The sequence below is a fragment of the Geotrypetes seraphini genome, chromosome 11 (genome assembly GCF_902459505.1).
Source record: "Geotrypetes seraphini chromosome 11, aGeoSer1.1, whole genome shotgun sequence".
NCBI lineage: Eukaryota > Metazoa > Chordata > Amphibia > Gymnophiona > Dermophiidae > Geotrypetes > Geotrypetes seraphini.
Window position 1 is genome coordinate 54,086,235 of NC_047094.1, and position 27,157 is coordinate 54,113,391.

The 27,157-nt window shown below is 41.7% G+C and overlaps 1 protein-coding gene across 1 annotated transcript in view; it reads left to right on the plus strand.

Annotated features, from left to right (window-relative positions):
* TEDC2 (tubulin epsilon and delta complex 2) overlaps positions 1 to 16,574 on the plus strand; it is a 79,842-nt gene extending 63,268 nt beyond the window's left edge. The window contains exons 9-11 of the mRNA XM_033963496.1: positions 3,682 to 3,783; positions 14,955 to 15,163; positions 16,352 to 16,574. Of these exons, the coding sequence (XP_033819387.1) occupies positions 3,682 to 3,783; positions 14,955 to 15,163; positions 16,352 to 16,486 (446 nt within the window). The 3' untranslated portion in view covers positions 16,487 to 16,574. The remainder of the gene's footprint in view (positions 1 to 3,681; positions 3,784 to 14,954; positions 15,164 to 16,351) is intronic.
* Positions 16,575 to 27,157: the final 10,583 nt, after the last annotated feature.

The window sequence follows — 27,157 nt, forward strand, 5'->3', positions numbered from 1 at the left end:
GAAGTTTCCTCGGCGGGCATTGCAGCTTTGTTGATTGAGAACGGATATAAAGTTCTTTTCCGTTGGTATTATACTCCTCAGGCTCTGGCTTGTTGGCGGGGGGGTGCGAGTGCTCTTTGTTGGAGGGGCTGTGGGGAGGGTGCGTGGGTTCTGGATTGGGGTTTTCTCTCGGGTGTCCCAGATCCTTGCTTTCCAGATTCCGGTTGATTGGCGGCATGCTCTTTTGTATTGGCACCAATTGGACCTTGCCCGGGGAGATTCTTTGTTTTGTAAGTTGGCTTTCACTGCTGCCACGTTGGCTTTGGCCTCTTTATGGAATCAAGCGCACCCTCCCACGTGGAACATGATGGAGCAGCGCTTGCTTACTTGGCAACTTCTTTACCACTTGACGGCCTTATGGCATGGCAAGCAGCATGGCTATGCTCGTATTTGGCGTCGATTTCGGGCTTCTGTGGGGGTTCGTGGTAGGGGTGGAGTGGGAATCTGAGTTGAGTTTGAGGCTTCATTGGAGGGATTCTGACTGGGGGGACCCTATTCATATTCCTTTCTTTGCATTGGGTTGGAAGATCCTTAACCTTATCGGGTGCTGTAGGTACTGTGTTTCGTCCCTGGGGGGATTTGGCTGAGTTCTGAAGGGATTGGGAGTTTGTTATTGTTAGTATGTGGAGATAGCACATGTTTTCTTTGTTGGCAGCACCTTTGGTGTTTTCTTGATTGCAGTGTGTTGCTCCTTGTTCTCGCTGCATATTTTGTGTATATTTTATATTTTGTGTATATCTCAATAAAAGCTTTCATTTAAAAAAAAAAATTTGAGAGTTATTTATTTAAAGTTCTTTAAACTATATTTGGGTAATTGTAACAACAGTGATACTAAAGTAGATAGAATTGCTAATCAATGCGATGGATGTGCTTGTTTTGGATTTCAAATTAACCCAAAATGTGGCACGATAGTCGACATACAAACCCACATTTCATCATCCACCCTCTGCAGTGGTTCTCTTTTTTTCAATTCTATCAGAGCTGAAAATTCAAGTTCGCAAAGATAAGAAGATCCAAAGGGTAACAAAGCCTTGATTGCTTTGTTGCTCAAGTTAGGATAACTACTGCGTTAAAAAAATAAGAATAAAAATAAAATTACTTGCTGTTAGTTTTCAAGGACCAATCACTTCAAAGAATGATGCTTGTCTGGGAGGTTGTATCTTTACGCACAAAGACGCTTATAACATTGATGGACTCTTGTGTATGCGACGTACATGTCATTAAGTGTAAAGTTATGAAGGCAATTTTTGAAAATAAAGTAAAATTCTGGAACCTCTTGGGCACACAGTTTGAGAGACACTGCTATAGACCTTTCATTTCTTAAAAGTCATCCTGATGATGCTCCAGTAGATATTCCAGGTCTTTGCAGTTCATTTTTAATATGCATCCTTTTAACAACTTTATTGAAAAGTTCTTTTGCCAGATCCTTACTTTTTATGCTTTGGATCTTTGACCTCAAAAGGAGAAGACCCAATATTTCCACAGTAAGAATGAAATCCAAACAGCAAAAAAGACTGTGGAAAAAGATGTTCTTGATGCAGGCTTTATTTCATCGAACAGTAACAATCCACATGTATCTTGAAGGAGAAGGACCCAACGTGATCCGTGTTCCGGCGAACACACCTTCTTCAGGGATCCTATGATGTTATTAATCCAGAAATACAAATGTGGAAATTAAGGAAATGAGTATAAAACCATACGTCAATTGTCACTGCAAAAAAACTGTGCCCTCCCTCTTCAAGGTACATGTGGATTGTTATTATTCAAATTTTTGATGAAATAAAGCCTGCATCAAGATCTTTTTCCACAGTCTTTTTTGCTGTTTGGATCTTTGACCTGAAATGAACTACTTAGCAGTGTGAACCAGTATGACCTAATGAAATATCCATGTTTTTAAGTGAATTGCTACAAGTTAAACGTAGGGCTAGTACACTTGGTATGCGATTTTGACAGCAGTGGTGGTTATTCGATTGCTATGGCTCTGGCCTTAACAAATTTTTATTACATGTAGGAGCCAGCATAAAACTTAGGAATTAAAAGCCAAGACCTTGTTTCTCCTTCCCCACCCCTCCAACATTGTCTGTAGTGAATTTTATTTTTTGGGGGGAGGGGAGGAGGCAGGGAGTGGAGGGGCACATATCTCCTCCCACATCAGCAATAGGTCTTCTAACAATGGATTTACTAAGGCTGTTTTCCTATTCTGCATCTATGAGTAAAGAAACTTTAGTAAATCAGTCCCTTAAAGTGCTTTTGTAAATCACTGGCAGAAACCAGCAGCTGTCCTTCTCAAAGCATGCTATCAGCTGTGTGGCAGCACTGAATTGATAGGTAAAGCAAAGAGGCAATTTACCACTTTGTTTCACCTAACACCATGGCCTGGATCCCCACCAGTCTGTCTCGCTCATACACCTCCGCCCCCTTCCCCCCAAGCCTTCACTCATTCTCTCTCACTTTAATTGCCAGGTAGCTAGTGGGACTCTGCCACCTATTACTTTTACCTTGATATTTACATTGCGATGTTTTCCAGCTCTGCAATGCAATTTGGCTCTCTATAAACGTAAACCATGCATTTTAGGAAATTTAAGAAGTCCTACCAGACTGGAACCACAAGACTTCCTGAATTTCCTCCACCACACGGCTCAAGTTTATAGAGACCTGAGATTCTGTTTTGTGAGGCTGTTATGCTGAATAATTAAAAAAAAAATTAGGGGGTGGGTATGAAATCTTAAGTGCCAGAGTGCAATTCATTGTTGAACAGTTTTCATGGTGACTTGTCTTATTATGCTTTTCGAAAGTTACTTAAAATGAAATATAGGGTCTGAGTTTGGCTGAAGGAGAAGAAGTGATAACTCAAGTGCTGGTCACAGAGGTGTTCGATGGTCTGGTTTGTTTAATTTGGTTTATTGGTGTCTGTTATTGCAGCATCTTGTATGACTTATGGAATTTTATATTTTGAAGTATGTGCGGGTTTGGCCAGTTTTGGCCTTAAATGATAGTCGTCATTGATGCGACGTGTATGTTATATGTAATTTGATTTGATATGTAAGTATGCAATTTGTTATAGTGTGTCTTTGAAGTGTTTTGTACGATAAATGTAAATTTTTTATTTTGTATGTTAATATGTAATTCGCCCTGGATAAGAGCGGGTGAGAGATAAACAAACTACTCTATTTTCCAACAGTATTATGGATCTGTAAATTACTGATTTAAAATGATGACACATTTCTATTTTATATGGGATTAGTAATTTGTTTTATTATGATGTTAATGTTTGTATTTTTATATGCAATGTTATTTTAATTGCTCTATTTGTAGTTTTGTTAACTGCTTATACATTTGTCATAGCAGTATAGCAAGGATAATAAATCCAATCCCATTTTTAGGTGTCATGGAAATCTGGCCCTGCTCTAGACATAAATTTTATACTGTCAAACTATTCCATTTTTTTTGTCTGATGTAGGGTGGGATGTGTGGATATATGGAGCAAACACTGTTCTAATGCATTTTAGTTTCAGGCCATAAAATAAATCAAGGTCAGCATCTTGTATATTTTCTACAGCTACTATATTAGTTCTTTATAACATCTGTACCACTTGTCTTTTTCTGCTGTGGCTCGATCTTACCTGTCAATTTCTGATCTAGATTTTTTGTCATGGGAAGATGAGTACAGTAGGCTCCTAACCCTGGAAGGCCTACAAAATGTAGCATCCGATTGTCTGTGCAAACTGCAAGAGCTGCGAGAAGGTAAGATTCTTTCCTTTCACACAAGGCAGGCACCATAGAATTGTGGTAGCCGAAACAGTCTCAATTATATGTAAAAACCACAGCAGGAGGCACATCTTCAGAAAAACTAGGTAAAATTCCAAAACTGGTATTTGAGACATTAATCCTCAGAATCAATGCTGCAAAAAGATTGTGCTGTCTTAGCAGCTGTAAATGGCTCTATATAGTGATTGTTATTGGCTCATTTCTTCCATGTTGATTTTATCTTGGTGATATTAGGCTTTATCGAATGTTGTATTATGTGGTGACTATTTTTTCATTCCGGTGTTGTTGGTTTAGTTTTCTCCCCCTTCACCCTATAAATATGGAAACATTTCACTGCTCTCCAGTGCTCTCTACACTTCTGAGAAAATTAGGTTTCATAACTAATTGATTGACTCTAAAATGTCATTTCAAGCTTGTATATCAGCTACTGTCATTAAATGTTGTTTTTTTAATTATGCTTGATTTGATCAATTTAAGAAAACCGACTTAAGGAATACTCAAAAATCAGTCTTATGAAAAACTTTTTAAGGAAAACAATGTAAATTTCACATGGACCATTTAGCAAACACAAAGTGGCAAACACCACAAATCAAGAAAATGATAATTTATGTGTATCCTCAGTATGTAGTCTTAAGCCATATGAGCATATCAATGAAATTGGAAGTTCTGCTGCTTACCAATGCTTGGCCCTTTCCAGGGCTATGCATAACCCTGTGACACACACCATCATAGGAATACACTATGTAGCGGCGCCGGTACCTGTAGCTTCAGAATTCCCCGGACTCTGCTCACTTCAACTCCACCTTCGCGTGCTTCCTTCAAGTAGGAAGTCCTGCTGGAACAGCTTTGACAATACTGGAACCCTAATTGTCACAAAAGAAACTCAAATCCTAGTTCAAAAATAAAGCACTTTATTGTGGCCTGGGGGAGTCTATGTACAGCTAGTCCTGACTCCACCGTTAATAAGGAAAGTCCAGCCACTAAACAAAGTTCAATAGAGCTCAAGAAAAAAAGAGCTCCATTATCGCCTTAACTCAGGTAAGTAAAGAAAATATTACATAGTCCAAAAGTCATTGTTGTTAGCTGGTCACAATAACGTTCGCACAAAAATGCTGCTGCCATAAAACTCTAATAGACTGGCAACCATAAAGCTAGCACTCTTACTAGTGCTATATCCAAGCCTTGTAGTTCTGCTGACTTGTTCCCAATCAGCTCAGCTAAGCTGATGTGGGGGGAGGGGAGTAAGTGAATCCACCTTTTAAACTTTTCTGCAAAACAGAATGCCACGAATGGCTCCACTAACCCACCCAAATGGTAAGTGGATTCTCCCCAAAGTTACTTACTTCCCTCAGGTACCTTAACCCAGCCAAAACATAGCTCATAAACTTCAGGTATTCAGTCACTTAAAGTTTGGAACAAAACAAACGTTTTTTTTTCCTCTGTTCCAAATGAACATAGCAGTACTAGCCTCTTTCTTTTCCCCAAGGCAGTTTACCTTCAACAGCATTCCATTAGCTTATCACTGCTATCTTATAGTCCATACAGAACTGCCACTTAACTTAAGTCCATGCAGGAATCTTCAGGCAATCCTTCTGTCTGTGTCCAGTCCATGGGTTCAGGTACTGTCTGCTGGCTGGTCCCAAGGTCAGTATCAGCTTCAGTCATTTCTATATCTTGGGTCTCCAGTGCTCCCTCAGGAGGATCTTCTCCTCCAGCTGGCCCAGGAAAGACTGACTTTCTCCTTCTGAGAGCAGCCTCTAAATTGCACAACTTCCCACGCCCTGTTCTCAGAGGGGGAGGAGTTATCTGTCCTGCCTGCTTAGGTTTGCCTGAATTCTTGCTTATCACCTTCAGCTGGGGACTAGCAGAGGGAGAGGTATGTCTCAGAGGCTGTTCCAGGCTGTTCCTCTTATCAACCTCCACTCCCTGCAACTGGATTTTTTCAGACTTAAAGGGGCAGTCAGTAATTTCTTTCTTACTGCTCACTACCCTACCTCTTCCATTAGTGTTTTGTATTTTAGGGGTGACCTTAGTCCTAGCACGGCTAGGCACGAGTCCAACTTTAGGGCTAGGGTCGTGACAACTATCGTATGTGATAAAGTGAGATTGTGTATCAAATCAAACAATGAAGTGAACATTAATGTCTTCACACTAAAAATGATCCCTGTGAAAAAACATTAAGAAAACTAATAAATGTTCTTTGTCCATTTCCTCATTCAAAGGCAGTTTAATTGCACAATAACACAAAGTAAAAATGCCATATGATTTTGCTTGCAAAATAAGTAAAAATATTCACATGGTTCGACAAGAGCTCGGTTCCAAGGCTAAATATCCTCCTCTTCAGGAACCCCAATTGAATAAACCAAAATATTAACGCATGCCTACATGGACTACGTGATTGCAGTTTCATTGTTCTCTTTTTTTCAATGGCATGCATTAATATTTTGGTTCTTATCCATAAAATCCTTCATATGGGTTTTTCTCAATTTCTATTTCATTATTTGATTCCCTATACTCACAGACGTTTTGCTCTGTTCAGCAGAGTTAGCAGGTTATTCCTTCTTTCCACCAATACTTTCTGGACATCTTTTGAGACTCTGTTTAATGTCATTGGACCCACACTTTGGAATTAGCTTTCATTACCCATACATACAGAACTTTCTGTAGGACTTAAGACTCGTCTATTTCAAAAATTTAATTCTTAGTCTTAGCATTTGCCTTCATATTGCACTGTACAAGGGGCCGCTGAAAAGTTCTCTGCCCAACCAGCAAAGTTGGGGCAATCTCCATTGAGGTCTATACTCTTAGTCCAGCAATTTTCTACTTTTTTTGCTCCCCCCAAAAAAGTGAAAAATCACTGGACTAAGTGTATAGCTTTCAATGGAGACTGCCCCAACTTTGTTGGTTGGGCTGAGAACTTTTCAGAAATTGAAAATGCAGAGGAAAGATCTGCTTGTAGGATTAGAGTGCATACTTGCCATGCATGCTTGCTTCCTACCCCCTTTAAAATAAGCCATTAGAGGGAGAAGGCAATGGGAGAACATGGTGAGTGAATTTCTTCCCTGTGAGCAATTTTGAAGGAATTTTTCAAACCCTGATCATATAATAATAATAATAATAATAATTTTATTCTTATATACCGCCATACCCAGCGAGTTCTAGGCGGTTTACATCAGTTAGATTAGGATCCGCGTTGACAGCAGATTTACAGCAATTTATCAGCTATATGACAATTTTAACCGAACTTGATAGAGGAGGGAGGGAGATTGGGGGGGTCGGGAAAGGAGCAGCTATCGTGGAGGAGGGTAAGAGCAAGGGGCAAATTGGGGGGGGCGAAGAGTATTGAAGATTGGGGGTTCCTTAGGGGTCATGTTCACTAAAAAGGTAAGTTTTAAGTGATTTTCTGAAGCCAAGGTAAGTGGGGGCCTCGAGAATCATTTGGGCAAGCCATGAGTTCAGCTTGGCTGCTTGGAAGGCGAAGGTTTTGTCTAGGAATCTTTTGAGGTGACAAAGTTTTAGCGAGGGGAAGGCAAACAGCTGAATTCTACGGGATTTCTTGTTTGTGTAGTACCGGTTAAAATGAGGATTGATGTAACTTGGAGAAGAACCATTTACCGATTTGTAGCAGAAGCAAGCGAATTTAAAAATAACTCTAGATTCAAATGGCAGCCAGTGAAGTTGGTGGTAAAAGGGGGTGACGTGTTCCCATTTCTTTAGGCCGAAGATGAGACGCACAGCGGTATTTTGGATTATTTTTAGTCTCCTGGTAGTTTTCTTCATGGCGTTAAGGTAAATGATGTTGCAGTAGTCAAGAATGCTGAGGATGGAAGATTGTACAAGTAGGCGGAAAGAAGTGTCGTCGAAGTATTTTTTTATGGTGCGTAGCTTCCAGAGTACGGAGAAGCTTTTCCTGACCGTGAGGTCAGTGTGGTTTTCTAAGGATAAGTTTTTGTCGAGTGTGACTCCCAGAATTTTTAGGGTGGGTTCGAGGGGGTAAGTTGTTCCTTTCAGTTGAATAGTAGTGTCCTTGATTTTGTCATTGGGGGTGGCTAGGAAGAATTTAGATTTGTCGGGATTAAGTTTCAGTCTGAAGGATAGCATCCAGAGTTCAATTTGGTTGAGAATGTTTGTAATGTAGTCAAGTAGTTCTTGTGAGAGATTGGTTAGGGGGATAGTTATTGTGATGTCATCTGCGTATATGAAAAATTTGAGCTTGAGGTTATGTAGGAGGTTACCTAGGGAGGCCAGGTAGATATTGAACAGAGTGGGTGATAGGGGGGAGCCCTGAGGGACCCCGCAGGTGTTGTCCCAGCTGTATGAGAAGGAGTTGCTCTTGAGAACCTTGTAGGATCTGTTTCTAAGGAATCCCTGGAACCAATTGAGGACCTGGTCGGAGATGCCAATGTGAGCCAGGCATTCTAGTAGAATGGTGTGGTCAACCAGGTCGAAAGCACTGCTCAGGTCGAGTTGTATAATCAAGGCACTTGAGCCTTGACTAAAGAGCGAGTGGAGGTGGTCCAGAAGAGAGGCTATGATGGTTTCAGTGCTATGGTCTGCGCGGAAGCCTGATTGATAGTCGCATAGAATGTTAAATTTTTCTAGGTATGCGGCGAGTTCCGTCTTTACCAACCCTTCTGCTATTTTGGTAAATAGGAGGATGCTTGCAATCGGTCTATAGTTAGATGGGGAATTTGGTGATTCTTTCGCGTTTTTTATGATTGGGGTGATCATAATCTGACCTTGCTCAGGAGGGAAGTTTCCTGTGGATAAAAGGAAATTGACCCATGTCATCATGTTTGCTTTGAAGTGGAGCGGGGCGGCTTTCATGATGTTTGGTGGGCATGTGTCCAATTTGCAGAAGGAGTGAGAATATTTATCGTAGTAGGTATTAAAGTTTTGCCAGTCGATTGTAGCAAATTGTTTCCAGCTTAGGTCTGTTCTGGTTCCTAGGTCTGGGTCTGGGTTCGGTATATCCGGGTCTGGGAGAATGGGGAACAACTCCAGGGGGTTGGGCCTAGTGGGTAGTGTTGATCTTAGTTGTTGGATCTTGGAGTTGAAGAAGTTTGCCAGGGTGTTGGCGGTTAGAGTGGATTCTTCATGTGTATTAGTGAGTGTCTCGGTGTTATATAGGTCATTAACCAGTTTGAAGAGGTTACTACTATTGGTTTTGATATTACCGATTTTGTGGGAGTAGAAATTTTTCCTTTTTTCATTAGTGAGGTTTTTGTAATTTTTTAGTTTTTGTCTCCAGGTCAATCTATGTTCGAGGGTTCCAGATTTTTGCCATAGTCTTTCTGCTTTTCTTAGATCCTTCTTTAATAGCAGCAGTTCTGGATCGAACCAGCCTTCTTTGTTAGTGGTTCTTATTCTGCGGGTTTTAATGGGAGCAATCTCGTTTAGTATGGTAGTACTCTCCTTGGTCCAGGCGGCCATAAGTTGATCTATTTCTTCGGTTGGAGTGGAGTTAATATGTCACATTAGTTGGAAACATCACTGAAAACGTAAAGGGTTAGTTCCCTAAACAGCACAGTGAACTTGCAGTAAGGATTGAAATCATATCCATTTGCTGATTCCATTTTCTATGCCAGGGCTATTAACTCGCCTATGGGGATAATAGATAACACATTAGTATTCACTGATGAAAGCCATCATTAGTATGGAATCAACATGTCATTTAAATAAGAAAGCAAGTCTTGATAAGCCTACAGAAATAATTTTCCTTACAGCAGAAATATAAATTTCTCCACAGCAATAAAATTTTGTAGGTATTTCATTGACTGATAATAAATATTTTGGCAAGGAGCCATTCTCCTTGTTAAATCATTTTTATGCGCATGGTTAATGAAATATGCATTGGATGCTGCGGTTTCGTTTCTTTTCTTTTTTTTAATAAAGCCCCGTATTTCTCTAGTAGACTTATACAGCAGGAGAAGAGTTTACTGCTCCAATTTTCCCTTCTCCACCAACTAGAAAAACAAAGGTACTTGATCTGATCTTTGCAATTCACACAAATGAAGCATTACATTCTCCCTTGGTGATGGATTGCAGTAAGTCTTAAACCAGTGTACAGTGGTAATATTTGTTCTGGGGTTATTCAGGCTTCTCATATAAAAGAAGTGCCTTGACATTGGCGAGAATTCATTTTAATTTATTTATGCTCTGTGGGTTTTGCAACCAGATATCTAGCGTTTCTTAGCTTCCCTCGTCCTTTTATTTTTCACCTGGACCCATAAACATTCCTAGCACCATGATAACATAGTTAAAAACAAAAAAATGCTAATCTCTCTATCTAATCTGCTCATCTATTCCTATCAACACCACAAAGCATGGCCTCCTAACATAGCACATCAAAAACTGAGTTGTTCCATTATGGTTAAAACTCGTCTTTTTGAGCACTGACACAACCTTACTCATCAGAAAGGAATGGATGTGTTGAGCCGACATTGTGCTCCGGAAGAACACAGTACAGTATTAGATTCCCTAGCTCCTCCCCGAAGTAGGAGTGATGTAAAGAAAAAAATTGCACCAAATTGAACAGCAATTGATTTTTATGTTAAATACCATGTGGCCTCAAGGACTAAATCAGAGAATAGAGTGGTATGCTTTTTATTGAGCAGCTACAAGAGTTTAAAGTGTTGCGGGACAGAAGGGAAATGACATCAAAGATGATGTTGGAGTACCGGATAGATTGTAAACCGCGAATGTTTGGCATCCTCCTGCCCGAGACCGGAAAGGCCCACCCCCCATCCCCCCAAATTCTTGATTGCCGGCAGGAGGGTGCCCAACCCCTCCTGCCGGAAAGCCGGACCCCCTCCGGACGCCCCGTGCTAACAACCCCCCCCATGACTCCCCTAACCTCCCCCCCAGCTAACCTCTTCCCCCCAACTAACCTCTAAATTGTTGGCCAGCTGGACGGGTTTTGCTGCTGTCCAGCCGGCCAACTTCGTCAAAATGAGACAGGCCCGGCCCATCTCCGCTAAGTCTAAGGCCTGATTGGCCCAAGCTCTAGAAGCCTGGGCCAATCATGCCTTAGGCATAGCGGGTCCGCCCATCCCCACTAATCCTAAGGCCTGATTGGCCCAGGTGCCTATGAGTGGGGGTGGGCGGACCCGCTATGCCTAAGGCCTGATTGGTCCAGGCTTCTAGAGCCTGGGTCAATCAGGCCTTAGACTTAGCGGGGATGGGCCGGGAAGTGGCAGACCCGTCGGCTGGATGGCAGCAAGACCCGCCCAGCCGGCCAACAATTTAGAGGTTAGTTGGGGGGGGGAGGTTAGTTGGGGAGTCATCGGGGGGGGTCGTTAGCATGGGGGATCCTGAGGGGGTCCGGCTTTCCGGCAGGAGGGGTTCGGAACCCTCCTGCCAGCGATTGGGAGTTTGGGGGGGTGTTCCGGCAGGAGGGGTTTGGCACCCTCCTGGCAGCGATCAAGAGTTTCGGGGGGTGGGGCGGCTTTCCGGCAGGAGGGGTTCGGCACCCTCCTGCCGGTGATCGGACAGGCGGCCGCAGCCGCTATACTTATTGCGGCAGGGAGATCCCTTGCCATAATAAGTATAGTGGCTGCGTCTACTTACAATGTAGGCCAGCATTTTGCTGGCCTATATTTTAAGCATCTCTTCCTCTACTAGGGAGACGCGTAGGGCTGCCTAGGTTGAGCTTAGGCGTCTTGCGGGCCTCCCTAGGCTCCCGGAGGCGCCTTCAATATAGGCGGCCTGCCTGGGGAGCATTTTTTTAAAAAACGTGCATCCCGATTGGCTGATTAGACAGCTGTAGGACGCCTACAGCTGCCTAAAATCTGGACGGCACTTTGCAGAATCAGGACCTGAATGTCTACTATTAAATCTCTGTCCACTTCTTCCATCTGTGAAGGAAGCCTATATATCACACCAAAGTAAATATATTCACCATTCCCTCTTTCCAGAATGGCCCACTTAGCCTCTTCTTTACCCTGCAAATCCTGCAATTGTGTGGCTTTGATATGATCTTTAACATATAATGCCATTCCCCCTCCTATTCTTCCTACTCTTTCTTTCCTGAACAGATTAGATAACTCGGTATATTCATGTCCCAGTCATGGTTCTTAGAGAACCACATTTGTGATTGCCACTAAATCCAATTCAGCCTCTTCCATCACAGCCTCTAGATCCAGAACCTTGTGTCTCATATTTCAAGCATTAGTATACAGTGTTCTCCCAGTCATTTGCGGTTCGCGGTCCCGGTCATTCACGGTATTTTCTAACCGAACCACCGATCAGGAGAGGACAGCTGGAGAGGCAGGAGAGAGCAGCCGGAGCGCCGGCGAGTGAAGGAAATCACTCGCTGTATGCTCTGACCGCCTTTTCCTGCACTAAAGTCAGGCCTTATCAATCAGGAGCTGCTTTGACACACAGCTCCTGATTAGTAAGGCCCGACTTTAATGCAGGAAGAGGTGGTTGGAGCATACAGAGAGTGATTTCCTTCACTCGCTGGCACTCCGGTTGCGATCTCCTGCCTCTCCCGCTGCCCTCTCTAGTCTCCCCCATGAAAAACTGTATTCGCAGTTTTTCAAGATTCACAGGGGTTCCTGGAACGTAGCCCCTGCGAATATCGGGGAAGTACTGTATACTGCTTTCCAGACATTGCCCCTTTTCCTGTTTGTGTAGAAGTATTTAGTGATTCACTTACCTGAGGACTTAGGCTCACCTGGGGGCTTTGTTCACCTTGCCCCAATGATTTTTAGTTTAAAGCCCTCTTCAGTAGGTTAGTAAGTCTGCTGCTGAAAACACTTCTTCCCTTCTTTGATAGATGCACACCATCCCTGCTCAGCAGCCCTTGGAAAATCATCCCATGGTCCAGGAAGCCAAAACACTTGACAACACTATCCACAAAGCCATGCGTTCAACTCCAGGATGTGAGCTTCTCTGCCATGGCCATGATTGGCAAAGATTTTATGCCAGTAGTGCTAAAGATGGCATCAGAGGAAGAGCGCAGAAACTTGCATGGATTGACTGTCTTCCTGCTCCACAAGCAGATGGTGCATTGACTGCTGAATTATGGAGCCACGTCCCCCATACCAAACAGGTCCTCTTCATGGGAAACAGCTTGTGCCATTACAAGAAATGCTGCCAAGCTGCTGTGCATATAAGGCTTTCTACACCGATCTCTCAGATCAACTTATCCATCTTGCTGCCTTCATTCCTTAAAACATCAATCTGTTACTGGTATCTTCTGTTGTTAGATTCTGTCTGGCGCGTCCCATTCTTCGGCCCTCTGTTATGTAGCCCCTGTATTGTGAAATATGCTACTAACAGATATTTGATTAGATTTGTCATTTTAAAAATTCAGGACCGCTTTGAAAACTCGGTTTTTGACAAGAGCATTTGAATGAAGGATCTTGCTCTTTTTATCCCCATTCTCAATCTTGTTTTTTTGTTTTTCTTTCGTTGTCCAATATTTAATGAGGGACGATTGAAAAGTAATGAGACTGCCTCTGTTTTTCTTTCCAAGAAACAGGCATGACAATGCTGTGCTGGTTCTTGTGAAACTCATACATTGACATTTCTGAACCTGCAGTTTGGACTGCCATAGTCTTCATTGTTGGGTCATAGTGAGAGGAAGAACTTCATATATTTAATCATGACAGATGAGGCAACGTGTCTGTGATTGAATTTTGTGTTAAACTTGGACAGAGCAGTAATGAAACTCTTGAACTATTACCAACCCTGAAAAAACAACTGCACGAAAGAAGTTCTCTTCAGATGAACTAATATATCTAATTCTGTTATAAAATAACAATATCCCACTATTATCACAGTTTATAGGAATAGATCCTATTGTCTGACTGGAATTTACTTTATTTTCTATATTTTATTTTTTAATTCTAATTTTAATTTAATTTACTCACTGAATACTTGTTGGATGTACATATCTTGTCTCTATCTTTCCTATCTGAATATGTTTAATGGGTTTTATTTTTATTATTTGAATTATTATATCTTTACTATTTAATAATTGTTTTCTCAGATACTTTAGCTAGACTGTGAGCCTTCGAGACAGGAAACTTCCAAGTACCTAATTTTTATTTTATTGTAACCCGTTCTGAGCTTCTGGGGAGGACGGGCTATAAAAATGAACAAATAAATAAATGACGAAGCGAAAAACACCACAGCCGCAATGTTAAGTGATGTCGCAAGACAGTCTACTGCTCGTATTTGAATTGTTTTTGAAATGCTGCAAAAAATGTATTGAATGTGAATGACACTGCTTTGGAAAAGAAAAATGTTCAGATCCTGTGAAGTTATCTGATTCTGAATAATAATAAAACAAAAAGAGTCTCATTACTTTTCAATCAGCCCTCGTACAAGTCTGTTGGATAATGCTGCTATTTTATGCCATTCCTTCCTTTTTTTTTGTTTGTCATCATCCTTGATTTGAGACTCCCTTGTTGATGTGTGCCACTGTTTTTTGTTTTACAGTTTATTATTGAGACGCTGTACATTGCCATGAAGATTCCTATGAATGGTTGTTTATCAAATGCTAATAAAATGAAATAAAATAACATGCCACTTATTGCTATTGGGCAATAAGTTATTTATAATTAACAATGAGATAAATAATTTAGAAAGGAGTCCTGATAGCTTCTCTTTAAATAATTTATTTTAAAATGGCTGTAAAACCATCTAGACTAGGTAATCCACCTGTTTTAAGAGTTTTAATAGACAGTATTTCCTCATTTTCTGTAACAGCTATATCTATCCATTTGCATTTCTCTTCAGGGACTACTGGTTTGTAGCTTCTTTGTTTGAAGGATTCAGTGAGGACTTTGTTCTTGTCTTTTGGATCAGATCATATATGCTAAAGCCACCATTTGATTGTGTATAAGTTGCTTTTTATATAAAAATATTAGAAGTTCAAGAGCTGCATCTCTCAGTTTAGGTGACCCTCTCTGGGAATCCTTGAGTCATTTCTTCCCTGAGAGTCATATATGTATTTGTAAATAATGATCAAAATCCATTAAGTTAAGCCTACTACAGTTTAAAGTGTCATTTTGAATCCAATGGAAGGATAGAATTCTTTTTAAAATATGAATTGCTTGAGAGTATTAATGCTAATTTTGTTGTATTTCTGCTTTTCTATTTAATTTGTACATCCTCCCCTTCCTGGCTCACCATAGTGGCAGAGAGACACATGAAAATGGATTATGGAGACTGCTCCAAGATCAGCACTCATGCAGACTGTGCTGTGTTCGGTGATCAAAAGTGCCGTGTTGTAGGCTCCATGACGTCACCGCTGCTCTTCTACTCCAGTGTCCAAGAGCTAAAAGAGATTGCAGCACTGAAGTTGCGGGTGCAAGTTTTACATCAACAACTTGCTCTACAGACGGTAATAAGGCATGAAGTGTTGTTGACGAGTCCTACATTGTTGCTCAGAAAACATAAGTTCTAAACACATTCATGTATTCTCTTTGCGGAGCTTCTTGTTTGTATATATGGAGATGTGCTCGTATACTTCACAATACTGCTTAGTATGCAGCTAAGAGTACGAGTATTCAGAGGGAAAGCATGCCTTATTTCAGTTGTAGCTCAAGGTGAATTACAGTCAGATATACTAGGTAATTTTCTGTCCCTAGAGAACTTAGTCAGTGGGGTAGATATTCAGCCAACTGTTTTGAGTGTGTTTTATTTTAGCCACTGCCTGGTTATTCATTGCTGGACCCTGCCTGGGTTTACGCAGCCGGATATGCAATTGAGTCCTATAGTCAGCGCTTAACTGCCTAAGTGATGCTGCTTAAATATAGGACTGACTTTTTTGTGGTCCGATATGGCTGCTTAACTTAGGTGATTTAAGTGCTGAATATTGGTACTAAAATGTGTTACTCCATCCTTGGACCACCCACAAAACAGCTGGAATTTACTTGAGCCATCAGAGCAGTGGAGTGGAGTAGCCGCCTAATGGTTAATATAGTGGCCTGAGAACCAGGTTCGATTCCCACTGCAGCAACTTGTGATCTGGGCAAGTCACTTAACCCTCCATTGCCCCAGGTACAAAATAAGAACCTATATATAATATGTAAACTGCTTTGATTGTAACCACAGAAAGGCGGGATAGTCCATCTCCTTTCCAATTTGCTATCCAGTTAAGTGTGCTGAGTATCAGGAACCGTTTCTGGCCAGTTAAGTCACTATGGAATATCGACCCCCCCCCCCCCCCACAACATTTATACCTAAGGCAGTGAAGACTAATTGAAGCCCAAGATCACAAGGAGTGTCAGTGGATTTGAATCTGGTTCTCAGCTCTAACTATTAGGCTACTTCTCCTTGCCATATCACTGAAGAGGGTGATGAACCACACAGAGTCAAGTCCTGTGAAGCACTACGATTCAGGTTGAGTGGTAGGTGCAACTTAAGCAACTGGATACTGTTCTGATTAACAGGATACTCATGTTAGTGGAGTAAAAAGAAAGTGGAGAATAAGTCATAGTGAAGTGAAGGCATTTGTAGAGTTCCATCAAACTCCTAGGCTCATGCTGAGCATTTTAAAGGGAACGTTTACTGTTTTCTCATCCTGCAGGTCTTGGCATCAGAGCTCCTCCCTTTATTGGATTCGAAATATTATCAGCCACTGCTTTATCGTGCAATTTACACACTGCTCTGTGAGGCAGGGGAGCAGTTCCCTGTGCTCATCCGGGACGACCTATCAGATTGAAAAGGAAGCTCTTACTGTCTAAGCAAATATTGAACAGAGCATTAAATCTTTTATGTTTAATTGATGAAATAAAATGTCTAATGTGGTTTCCAATGTTTTCTGACTGCTCCAGCAGCAAGAACAACACTCTAAAAGTTTACTGTTTGGTTTTTACCTTATTGCAATTCCCATCTGTGTTCTTTAAACTATTTCTTCAAAGAGAGATTTTTGCACAAATTTAAGACCTAAAATAGTTTTACAGGTCACATGGATGACTGTTTGGTAGTACAAGATCCTTTATCCGAAATCCTTCAGAACAGGCATATTCTGGTTTGGGGAGTTTTTCAGATTTTGGAATGGTAATGATGGCAGAAAGACAGACTATAAGGCCATAATATTGCCACCCTGAGTGGAATCTATAGCTCTCTTTGCCATTTTTCCAGCCCTCTGACTTGAATTGCATAGAGAACAGGAGAAAAGCACGCACTTGTATTGGTTTCAGCATGTATTACATCGAGAAAATTGACTACTTTCCGATCACATCAAATTTCGATTTTCAGAGCCTTTCAGTTTTTAGAATTTTGGATAAAGGATCTTGTTCTCTGACTTATTTATTTATTCAATTTTCTCCCAAGGGAGCTCAGAATAGTTTACATGAATTTATTCAGGTACTCAAGCATGTTTCCCTGTCTGTCCTGGCGGGCTCACAATCTAATGTACCTGGGGCAATCGGGGGATTAAGTGACTTGCCAGGGTAACAAGGAGCAGCGTAGGTGTGAACCCACAACCCCAGGGTGCTGAGGCTGTAGCTTTAACCATTGCGCCACACTCTCCCTCTAGACTTATGGATTTGGTTCCCCTCTGGTGCCTTTGGCTTTAATTTAATGTGGTATCTTATATACCACTAAATCTTCCAAAGGATTCAAAGCAGTTTACAAAACAATTAAATTGACTTAAGTAATGGCCAAAACTCTAATCAGGTACTTTACATTCCCCTCTCTGTCCCAATGGACTCACAATCTAACTATAGTTAATATGAAGGAAATAATTACTTGCATTTACTTATACAAAGAGAAGGAAGAGGAAAAAGATAATACAATAAATTCAGTACTATAGGTACATAAAAGAACCCCCCCAAAAAAATCCTAAAAATAAAAGCAGGAAAAAAAAATAGCAAAATTAAATAAGCCCAACAAAAATAAAGCAAAAAGAAAATTAAAAATGAACACCCATCATCCTCACTACTCTGTCTCAGTCATTTTCTAATTCCAAGTCTCCAATTGAGCCAGGCCAGCCTGGACTGGTACCACAAAAGCAACTCCTCCGCTTCAATTTCCCTGTTCCTGAAAGGCTGGAACCAAATGCTGCAGCTGTACCAGCCTGCTCAGAGATGGCAGAACAAAGAGAGGTGGACCGTCCTCCCATGGCAGTCCAGAAGAAGTCGTGGGCTGGGAGCTGGATGTAAGCAGAGGCTCTGGGCTGAAAGCTGGGTGTAAGAGGCATTCTCCATGCCATTAGGGCAGCAGCCATAAATGCTGGTTCATTTTAGATGGTTTGTTAGATGACTCCTTTTTGGAATGTAGATCACACATCTGAGTCCCTCCATGCTATTGTGTTGAACTAGCTGATAGAATCCCCAGGAAGAGCAGCAGTTAGGAGAGATAAAAGAAAACACAGTTCCTTCGGAACCTGGCGCGCTTTTTCTCCTTGTCACAAGTGACTGCACCAGTGGGTAGGTCTTAAAGCAATCCCTCCATGCTGCTATGTTGCACCAGCTGATAGGAACCCCAGGAAGAGCAGCAGTTAGGATCTACCATGATCAGGAGCAGTGTTCCCTCTAAGCGGGCGGGTGTTGTGAGCAAACTTTTTTCACCGTGAGCCAAAAATATCGGGCGCCAGCAAGTTATGAGCCAACTCGCCCGATTCTCCTCTCGCCGCCCTGCCATCTGCCGTACGCCTCTTCCGATCGTGCGCTGTGACGAGAAACGTGTGCGCTGCGATGTAATATTTTGTGCGCCAGCGCACGCCAGCGCAGCTTAGCGGGAACACTGGTTCAAATGGTTTTATTTATTTCCCCAAATTTATTTTTGTTATACGCATTGAAAATATTTGATATTGCGTTTAAATCAAAATCTCAATAAACTTGAAACGAGTGCCCGTGAGATTGTGGGAGGGTTAAATACTCAAAACTTAGAAGTTTTTGCTACGCCAGCTTTCTGGTATCTTTACATACAGTGGCGTACCTAGCATATGTAACATCCGGGGCCCATCATTTTTTGGCACCCCCCCCATCTGTAAGAAAAACATGATTTTTAGTAACAAACCACACGTCACACATGAGTACCTAGGAAAAGGCAGCATCTTACATATTGCAGTGAGCAGTACATCAATACACCCATTGTAAAACTAAACAAGCCAGACCAGCACAGATCAATCCTACACCGTCAATCCTAACAGAAAACCATGTCTTTCGAACACACAGAACACAGAAAACACCTTCGCCTAGTAAGGAATATGTAATCACAAACTAACCCCTCCCTCTTTTACAAAACTGTAGTGTGGATTTTAGCTACGGAGGTAACAGCTCTGATGCTCATAAAATTCTGAGCATCAGAGCTGCTACCACCAAGGCTGGTGCTAAAAACGCTTCACAGTTTTGTAAAAGGGGGGATAAAATAAAAATACATAGACAAAGGTTAAATTGAACCAGCAAGAAGCTGGACTCTGCATACAATGCTTCACAGAAACAGTGACACATGTCTCCTAAAGCAATAAATAAATAGAAATTTTTTTCTACCTTTGTCTTCTGTGGTTTCTCCTTTCCTCATCTTCTTGTAACTCTCTTCCTTCCATCCACTGTCTGCCGTCTCTCTTCCCCTATATGGCATCTTCTCTCCTTCTATGCCCCTTCCAGAAACTGTATGCCTCCCCCTTCCATCTCTCCTTTCACCCCATTGGTCTGGCATCTCTCTCCTCGCCTTCCCTCTCCCACACCTCTCCTCATAGTCTGGTATCTCCCCTTCCCTGATTCTCTGGCATCTCTCTCCTTTCCTTTTCTTCCATCTTTCGCTCCCCCTCCATGCTCTCACATCTCCCCCTTCCTTTTCCCTTAGACTGGCATACCTTCCTCCTACGCTCCAAGCCCTGGCATCTCCTTTAATTCCCTCCCTCATCTTCCTTCTCCCTCCAGCTGGGTACCGCAACACTCTTCCCTACAGCTCTGCACTTCCCCACAATTGCCATGCTTCGGTTCCTCTTCTTCCTTCCTTCCTCCCCCCCCCCGCGGGACCCTGCGGCACCATCAACTCTTACTCCCTCTAATGTCGGCCCTGCAGCTCCAGACTTCCTCGCACCTTCTCCCCTCCCCCTTTGGATCGCTATTATTTTAAATGTTATAGCCGCGGAGCTGTATCCATCAGTGGAGATGTCTAACCTCGGCCTGCCCCGGAACTCTTACTGCAGCAGCCGCCCGTCTAGGCAGGAACAGGAAGTCACTGTTGCAGTAAGAGTTCCGGGGCAGGCCGAGGTTAGACATCTCCACTGATGGATACAGCTCCGCGGCTATAACATTTAAAATAATAGCGATCCAAAGGGGGAGGGGAGAAGGTGCGAGGAAGTCTGGAGCTGCAGGGCCGACATTAGAGGGAGTAAGAGTTGATGGTCCCGCGGGGGGGGGGGGGGGAGGAAGGAAGGAAGAAGAGGAACCGAAGCATGGCAATTGTGGGGAAGTGCAATCCCCCCAATGCGTCCCCTTACCTTACCGACGCGTGTGTGCGCTGTGAAGAGAAACTTTGCGCTGCGATGTAATATTTTGTGCGCGAACGCAGGCCAGCGCAGCTTAGCGGGAACACTGATCAGGAGACATCCACTACTGCTGATGAAAACGCAACCAAAAGTACTGTTTGTACCCACTGGCTCAAAAATCCCCTGCTCAAATATTCGAGAGATTTCTCAAAAATGTAAGAATTCTTGATGGCCATAAAAGTAAACTTAAGGCTCTGATTCTATAAAAGATGCCTACAATTAGGTGCTGATGTAGGTGCCTAACTTAAATTTTTTTAATTGGCACTAATTGAAAGCGCCATTGAAAGCCAATTTTTTTTTTTTTTTATATGCCGGTAGGCACCAAAGTATCTACTAGCACCTACCAACAAGTAGGCATGGTTAGGAGCAGTTTTGAGGCGGAGTTTTGGTATGGATTAAGTTAGGCGCACTCGTTTAGGCCAAGAAAACACTGTCCTAAATGGCAGTGCACCTAAGGATTCTATAAACAGTGCCGAGTGGCGCCTAGGAATTTGATGACATTTATAGAAACAGGGCCTAAATGCACACTTCCCATAAATAAGGTATGATTTTTATCAGGAAACATTCAGTTTTAGGCACTATGTGAATGCATGTAAATGCAAGGATTTTATTCATTTATGTGTGTAAATAGTCTCTTATAGCATTCTTTTTTTTTTGGTCTGGCAATAAATCACTAAGTAGTTTTATAAACTCTTGGAATATGAATTTAGCCTTAAATCTAAAGATACTTATTCTGAACAAATAAGAAAAGGAAAACTAGATTTGAAACTATTATTTCAAATAACACACTTCATAGCAAACCTAACTGAATTAACAACCAAATCAATAAATACCCCCACAGCAAGTGAACTGGCAGTCTTTTTCAAAGCAAAGGTAGACCACATCATAATTGACACTAAGGAAAGGCAGCAAACTGCATAGAACTACTAGGAAACAGCATAAAATCAAAAGAGAGAGAAGACCTCCCCACAAATAAAATGCTTGGCATGGTAACAAATCAAATCACAAAGTACCTGGAACACCATAAACTATTACATATCAAAAACACTATAGCACAGAAACACTATTCAGTGCCCCAACATCTGAGATTAGAACACACATGAGCACTGGACAAATCCTTGTACTACAAGTTGACTTAGCTAGTGTATTTGATGTGGTAGAACATCAACTCCTATTACTGATCCTAAACTTTCTAGGGCTAAGCGATAAAGTGCACACTTGACTAGAAGGATTTCTAACAAACAGAACATACCGTGTAAAAATAAATGGAGAAAGATTGGAAGAATAGTCGGCATCAAGCAGAGTATCCCCCAAGGCTCAACACTCTTCACAATATCTTTCAACATACTAATGTCAACATTAGGACACATCTTTTAGATAAAAACGACCTTATTTACTTTGCATTCCTTTCTACAAGAAAGAAAATAAGAGGAAGTCACTACTCTTGTTGCCAACTGGGCTGACAACGTTAAACTGGTGGAATCCTTTACCAGTATGATTAAGGAACACCTCCTCCTATCAAAACTTTTGTAAATACCTAAAAACCTTCATATTTGGAAAATATCTTACTCACCCCCCCCCCCCCCAGACAACAGGCCACGACCAACAGAAACCAAACAAGACACAAACCACCTCTCCTAACTAGATAGATGATCAAGCTCTCTACCTACCCATCACCCCACAAACCAGGAAAGTGATGCTCATACCATGAGTGAACTCATCAAAATTACAAAACCAGATATGGCCAATCTTCTCTCCAAACCATATACCATAATCATATACAAACCAAGCTATCTATGTCATGATCCCTAATGAAATAATGTAAATCCTGCACATGGCTAGGCTCTTTTCAATTGTAAATCATATTAGCGATCCATAAATAACTCCCCATCATTAACTCCTCCCTCTCCAAGGGGACAGTACCTCTCAGCTGGAAGTCGGCTATTATCAAACCCACCCTCAAAAAACCCACCCTCGACCCTAATGAACCCGGCAACTACCGCCCAGTCTCCAACCTCCCATTTGTCTCCAAACTCCTTGGACAAATAGTGCTCCGCTGATTACACCCTTTCATCGAAGAACAAGCTGCCCTGTCCCCCACACAATCTGGCTTCCGAACAGGCCACAGCGCAGAGTCCATACTCCTGGATATCATTGATGACAGCTGGTCGATACTCAACAAAGGCAGTGATGCCCTACTAGTCCTACTTGACCTCAGTGCTGCCTTTGACACTGTCAACCACCACCTCCTCTTATCCAGACTCTATGACCTTGGAATCAAGGACTCTGCCCTCCAGTGGTTCACCTCCTTCATTTACCAAAGAACCCAAACAGTCCTACTAGGGCCATACAAATCTAACCCCAAGCCTATCAAATACGGCATTCCCCAAGGCGCCCTTCTATCCCCCCTCCTATTTAACCTCTACATCAGACCTGTCATCGATATAGCCCAGAAATACATAGAAACATAGAAGATGACGGCAGAAAAGGGCTACAGCCCATCAAGTCTGCCCACTCTGCTTACCCACCCCCTGTCTATGCCCTAATGACCCAATTTCCTTATCTTGACCCTCGTAGGGATCCCACATGGGTATCCCATTTATTCTTAAAGTCTGGCACGCTGTCTGCCTCGATCACCTGCACTGGAAGCTTGTTCCAATGATCAACCACTCTCTCTGTGAAGAAATACTTTCTGGTGTCGCCATGCAATTTTCCGCCCCTGAGTTTGAGCGGGTGCCCTCTTGTGGCACATTACAACATTAAAATCCACTCCTACGCCGATGACATCCAGCTGCTCCTCCCACTAGGTGAAAACTGATCATCCCAAATCGCCAACCTCCAACTCTGCCTCTCTGACATGAAAATCTGGATGACAAACAGCAAACTACAGCTGAACGCCTCCAAGACCGAACTTTTATGGATCAGAAAAATAAGTACCAAATACACATGCCCTATACTATCATGGGACTCATCCTTAATAACAGCAGCAGATCAGGTACGCAGCCTAGGAGTAACATTAGACAGTCGCTGATTTTCAAAATGGCATTGTTGCATGATTGGCAGGCGATCAGCATCACTTTTGAAAATGGTTGCCAATAACAGCTCCGTTTAGAGAATCTGGCCTTTTGTTCCAGTTCTATCTACCATGCTGAAGGCCTTATTCCTTTATTTTCATTTTGGAAAAGGAGCTAAATTTGGGGTTTCTAATAATAGAAATGAAGACCTGAGTCTATGAGCCAGTTCATACTGATGAATAATCTTCGATAAATGGTGGGTGTCTGATAAATAGTAATTTAACAACTAGAACCGACAACTTAAACAATCTTCCCTAACTGGTAACCAATGACGTTCTCTAAGTATAGGACTGATGCTTTCCCATTTGCTTCTTCCCAATCTAGCAACTGCATTTTAAATCATCCGAAAGTATTTTGTGCCTAACTTTGAGCCCAACTATTAGCAGTTAGGCGCATAAATGCAGGTATTCTATGATGTGACCAAATTCTGAGAATGGCCATGACCTGCCCATACCCCTTTCTTGGATACGCCCTTTTTGAAGTTGCATGATATGAAATGTAGGTGTGAATGTTATAGAACAGGGTGTAGGGCAGATATACTGCTAATTAAGTGATTGTTAATTATGCCAATTGATTGTTATAAACTAATTGACACAGACCTAGAATCTGTGCCCAGGGGTATGTTATCAAGAGATTAGTTAGTTGGAAGGAATAGTCTGCACACATGATCATGGATGTTCTATTGCAAGGCTATGGTAAGAAATTTGTTACCTCAAGTCCTCGGACTTATGATTGACATAAAAGACTTCCAGACATAGCTGGAGTTCTATTATTTTAGATCTGATATTTTAGGTGAGCAGTGTATTACTGTGTAATAAGTTGGTCCTGATGTATCTAAAAGTTCTCTGTCTTAAAATGTTTAAAGTCAGATGACAGATGGTATATAAATTTTATAAAATAAATATGTCCTGCTGTGCACAGTGCTACAGCCTGATTCCTGGGCAGGTGAAGAATCACAGATTTTAAAGAGCAGATTAGACAAATTTTGGCTTTATAAAATAGAAAAACATCTCAAAAAGTAATTTACTTTAACTTTATCTCTCTGTAAAAATGTCAAGAACCAGCTGTATGCTACACAGATGTCTTTTCAATTAATAAATTCACTCCTGTCTCAAGCAGTAATGTATTAGCTTTAACCAGCTGCAGTAACATAGCGCCATCCAAATTTATGGGAGGAGGGTCAGATTTCCTTAAATAACCTGTGTCCTAGTAAATTAATCCACTATAAACTCACTCTGTTATTGAGTTATGATCACTAATTAAGACAAGAATACACAAGACACTTGAAAGTTTCAATTTCCTTCTGGTTGCCATGATGACTTGGTCACTGCCTGCCTCCCCATCTACCCATTCTGTTGCTCTTTAGCTTTAAAACATGATTGACGTCACAGGAACCTACATCCCTTCCCTTAACCATTTTGATATAGCCTTCAATCCATAACCCCAGTACACACCACCCTAGCCAGTAGATTAACCATCTCCCACTCTGGCATCCTATTTTTCTTGTCTTTAGATTGTAAGCTCTTTCGCACAGGGACTGTCTCATTCATGATTCTGTACAGTGCTGCGTACACTCTAGAAATAATAATGGTGGTAGTAAAAATCTATAAAGAATATTTAGTTGTGTTTTGCTTTACCAAACCTCTGATAGCTGAAACTTTTGGATTTCATATTACTTTGTATCAGGCTGAGCAGAACCCTTTCAGTCTCTGCAAAATGAACATGCCTTTGACACCGTCGACCACCATCTCCTCTTATCCCAGACTCTATGAAAAAAATGTCATCTTTGGATACTGCTTTCCAGGCATCTGTGAGCCATACCTGCTGCATCTTGTCTATAGAAGTAGAGATTAGAACTGTTCTTCTTTGTTGTGAATTTGATATACCACCTTTCTGTAGTTACAGCCAAAGCATTTTTATATATTACTAGTTTTTTAGCCCATTACATTAACGGGTGCTAGAATAGATGTATAGACTTGGGCATTTCTTTCTTTATCTCTCTTTCTTTCTACCTCCCTGCCTGCTGTCTGTCTGGCTTGCTTTCTTTCTGTCTCTCCCCCCTGTCAAGCAGCACCCCTTCCCTGCTCCCCCGTCTAACAGTAGTCCTTCCTTACTTTTACCTCCCCTCTGTCTCTCTCAGGAAAGCTCTCCTCCCTTTTACCTCCAGCTCCTTCACAATGCCAAAGAGCCACAGTCATGTTCCCACATGCTGTCTGTGAGCCACTATGTAACTCCTGCACTCTGGACCTGATTCTGGAAACAACGTCCCAATTCTAGGCAGCAGTAGGCATCCTACTGCCATCTAATGGACCAATCAGGATGCATTTTTTTTTTTTTTTTAACCCAGTGAAGGACATATACAATGTAGGTGTCTGACATGCACCGATGGAGGCGTCGAGGCATGCCTAAGGCCAGTGTAGGCGTGGCTTACGCTGAAAATGGCCTTAGGCTTCCATAGGTGTGCCTAGGCCCTTCTGTAGGCATGAGTCAGATGCTTTAAATGTAGGCCTGTAAAATGCTGGCCTACATTTAAGGTGTCTGTCTGAAAAAATAGATGCAATTCTGGATGTAGCGCCTACTGGTGATTGACACAATAGGTGCCCGTTTTGCATATGCTTACCACGGCAAGTGCCGTTTCCAAAATCAGGCTCTCTGTGTCTATGGTCTAATTCCGGGAAAGGGGAGGGGGGCTGCAGTCAGTGCTTTGTCTGTAAGGTATATCACTTGTTGCTTAGAAGCCATATTTATTTATTTTATTTATCACTACTTATTATACTGTTAAAACTGGTAGACAGAGCTAAGCGGTTTACAAACTATACAGAAGAAAGGAATTCCATTATTTGATAGGAAAGGAGATTCACACGTACCAAAGAGAAGACTATATGAGAAAGAGGGGATTAGGTAATGGGAAATCAAACAACCAACGGGAAATTGAGCAATTTATAGGTGGGCTCCAGAATCCAAAAGTACAGTAGAAGGAGGAGGGATTAAGTACTGAGATTAAGGGTCAGTGACTGACGGTACAAAGCCGAGTTCATGAAGACAAGGCAGATTCAAATAGCCATGTTTTCAGTCGAATCTTAAACTTATGAATAGAGCCTTCGGCCTGCAAGTTCAAAGGCATGTTATTCCAAAACAAAGGAGCAGCAAAAATGAAAGTACGTTCATGTGTTGATACTAGCTGAGCAAGGTGTGGCCTAGGCAAAACCTTCTATGGTCATTCAGAGATCTTAAAATGAGCTGAATAATAAAGTATAGTTAATGATGATGATAAATAAGCTGGAGAGCCCAAGTTTTATTGCAATTTGTTATCCTGCTTATCAGATTTCTAAGCAGCTTACAGTAATAAAATTTATAAAAATGGAGGGATATACAAACAGTCATTACATTACGGTATAAATATACATTTAGACATTATAGACCAGTGGTCTCAAACTTGCGGCCCGGGGGCCACATGCGGCCCGCCAGGTACTATTTTGAGGCCCTCAGTATGTTTATCCTAATCACAAAAATAAAATAAAACAGTTTCTTGATCATGTGTCTCTTTAGCTATAAATTACAATATTATTATTAAGACTTAGCCAAAAGGAAAGATTTATAAACTATAATGAGTTTTACCTCATGCAAAATTGTCATTTCTTTAATAAGACATTAACTATTTTTTTCTGAGGCCCTCCAAGTACCTACAAATCCAAAATGTGGCCCTGCAAAGGGGTTGAGTTTGAGACTACTGTTATAGACTGACTCAGAAGCTAGAAGGGAAGAAATACAATATTCAATAGGACAGGAAGACACAGCATTTAATAACCATAAG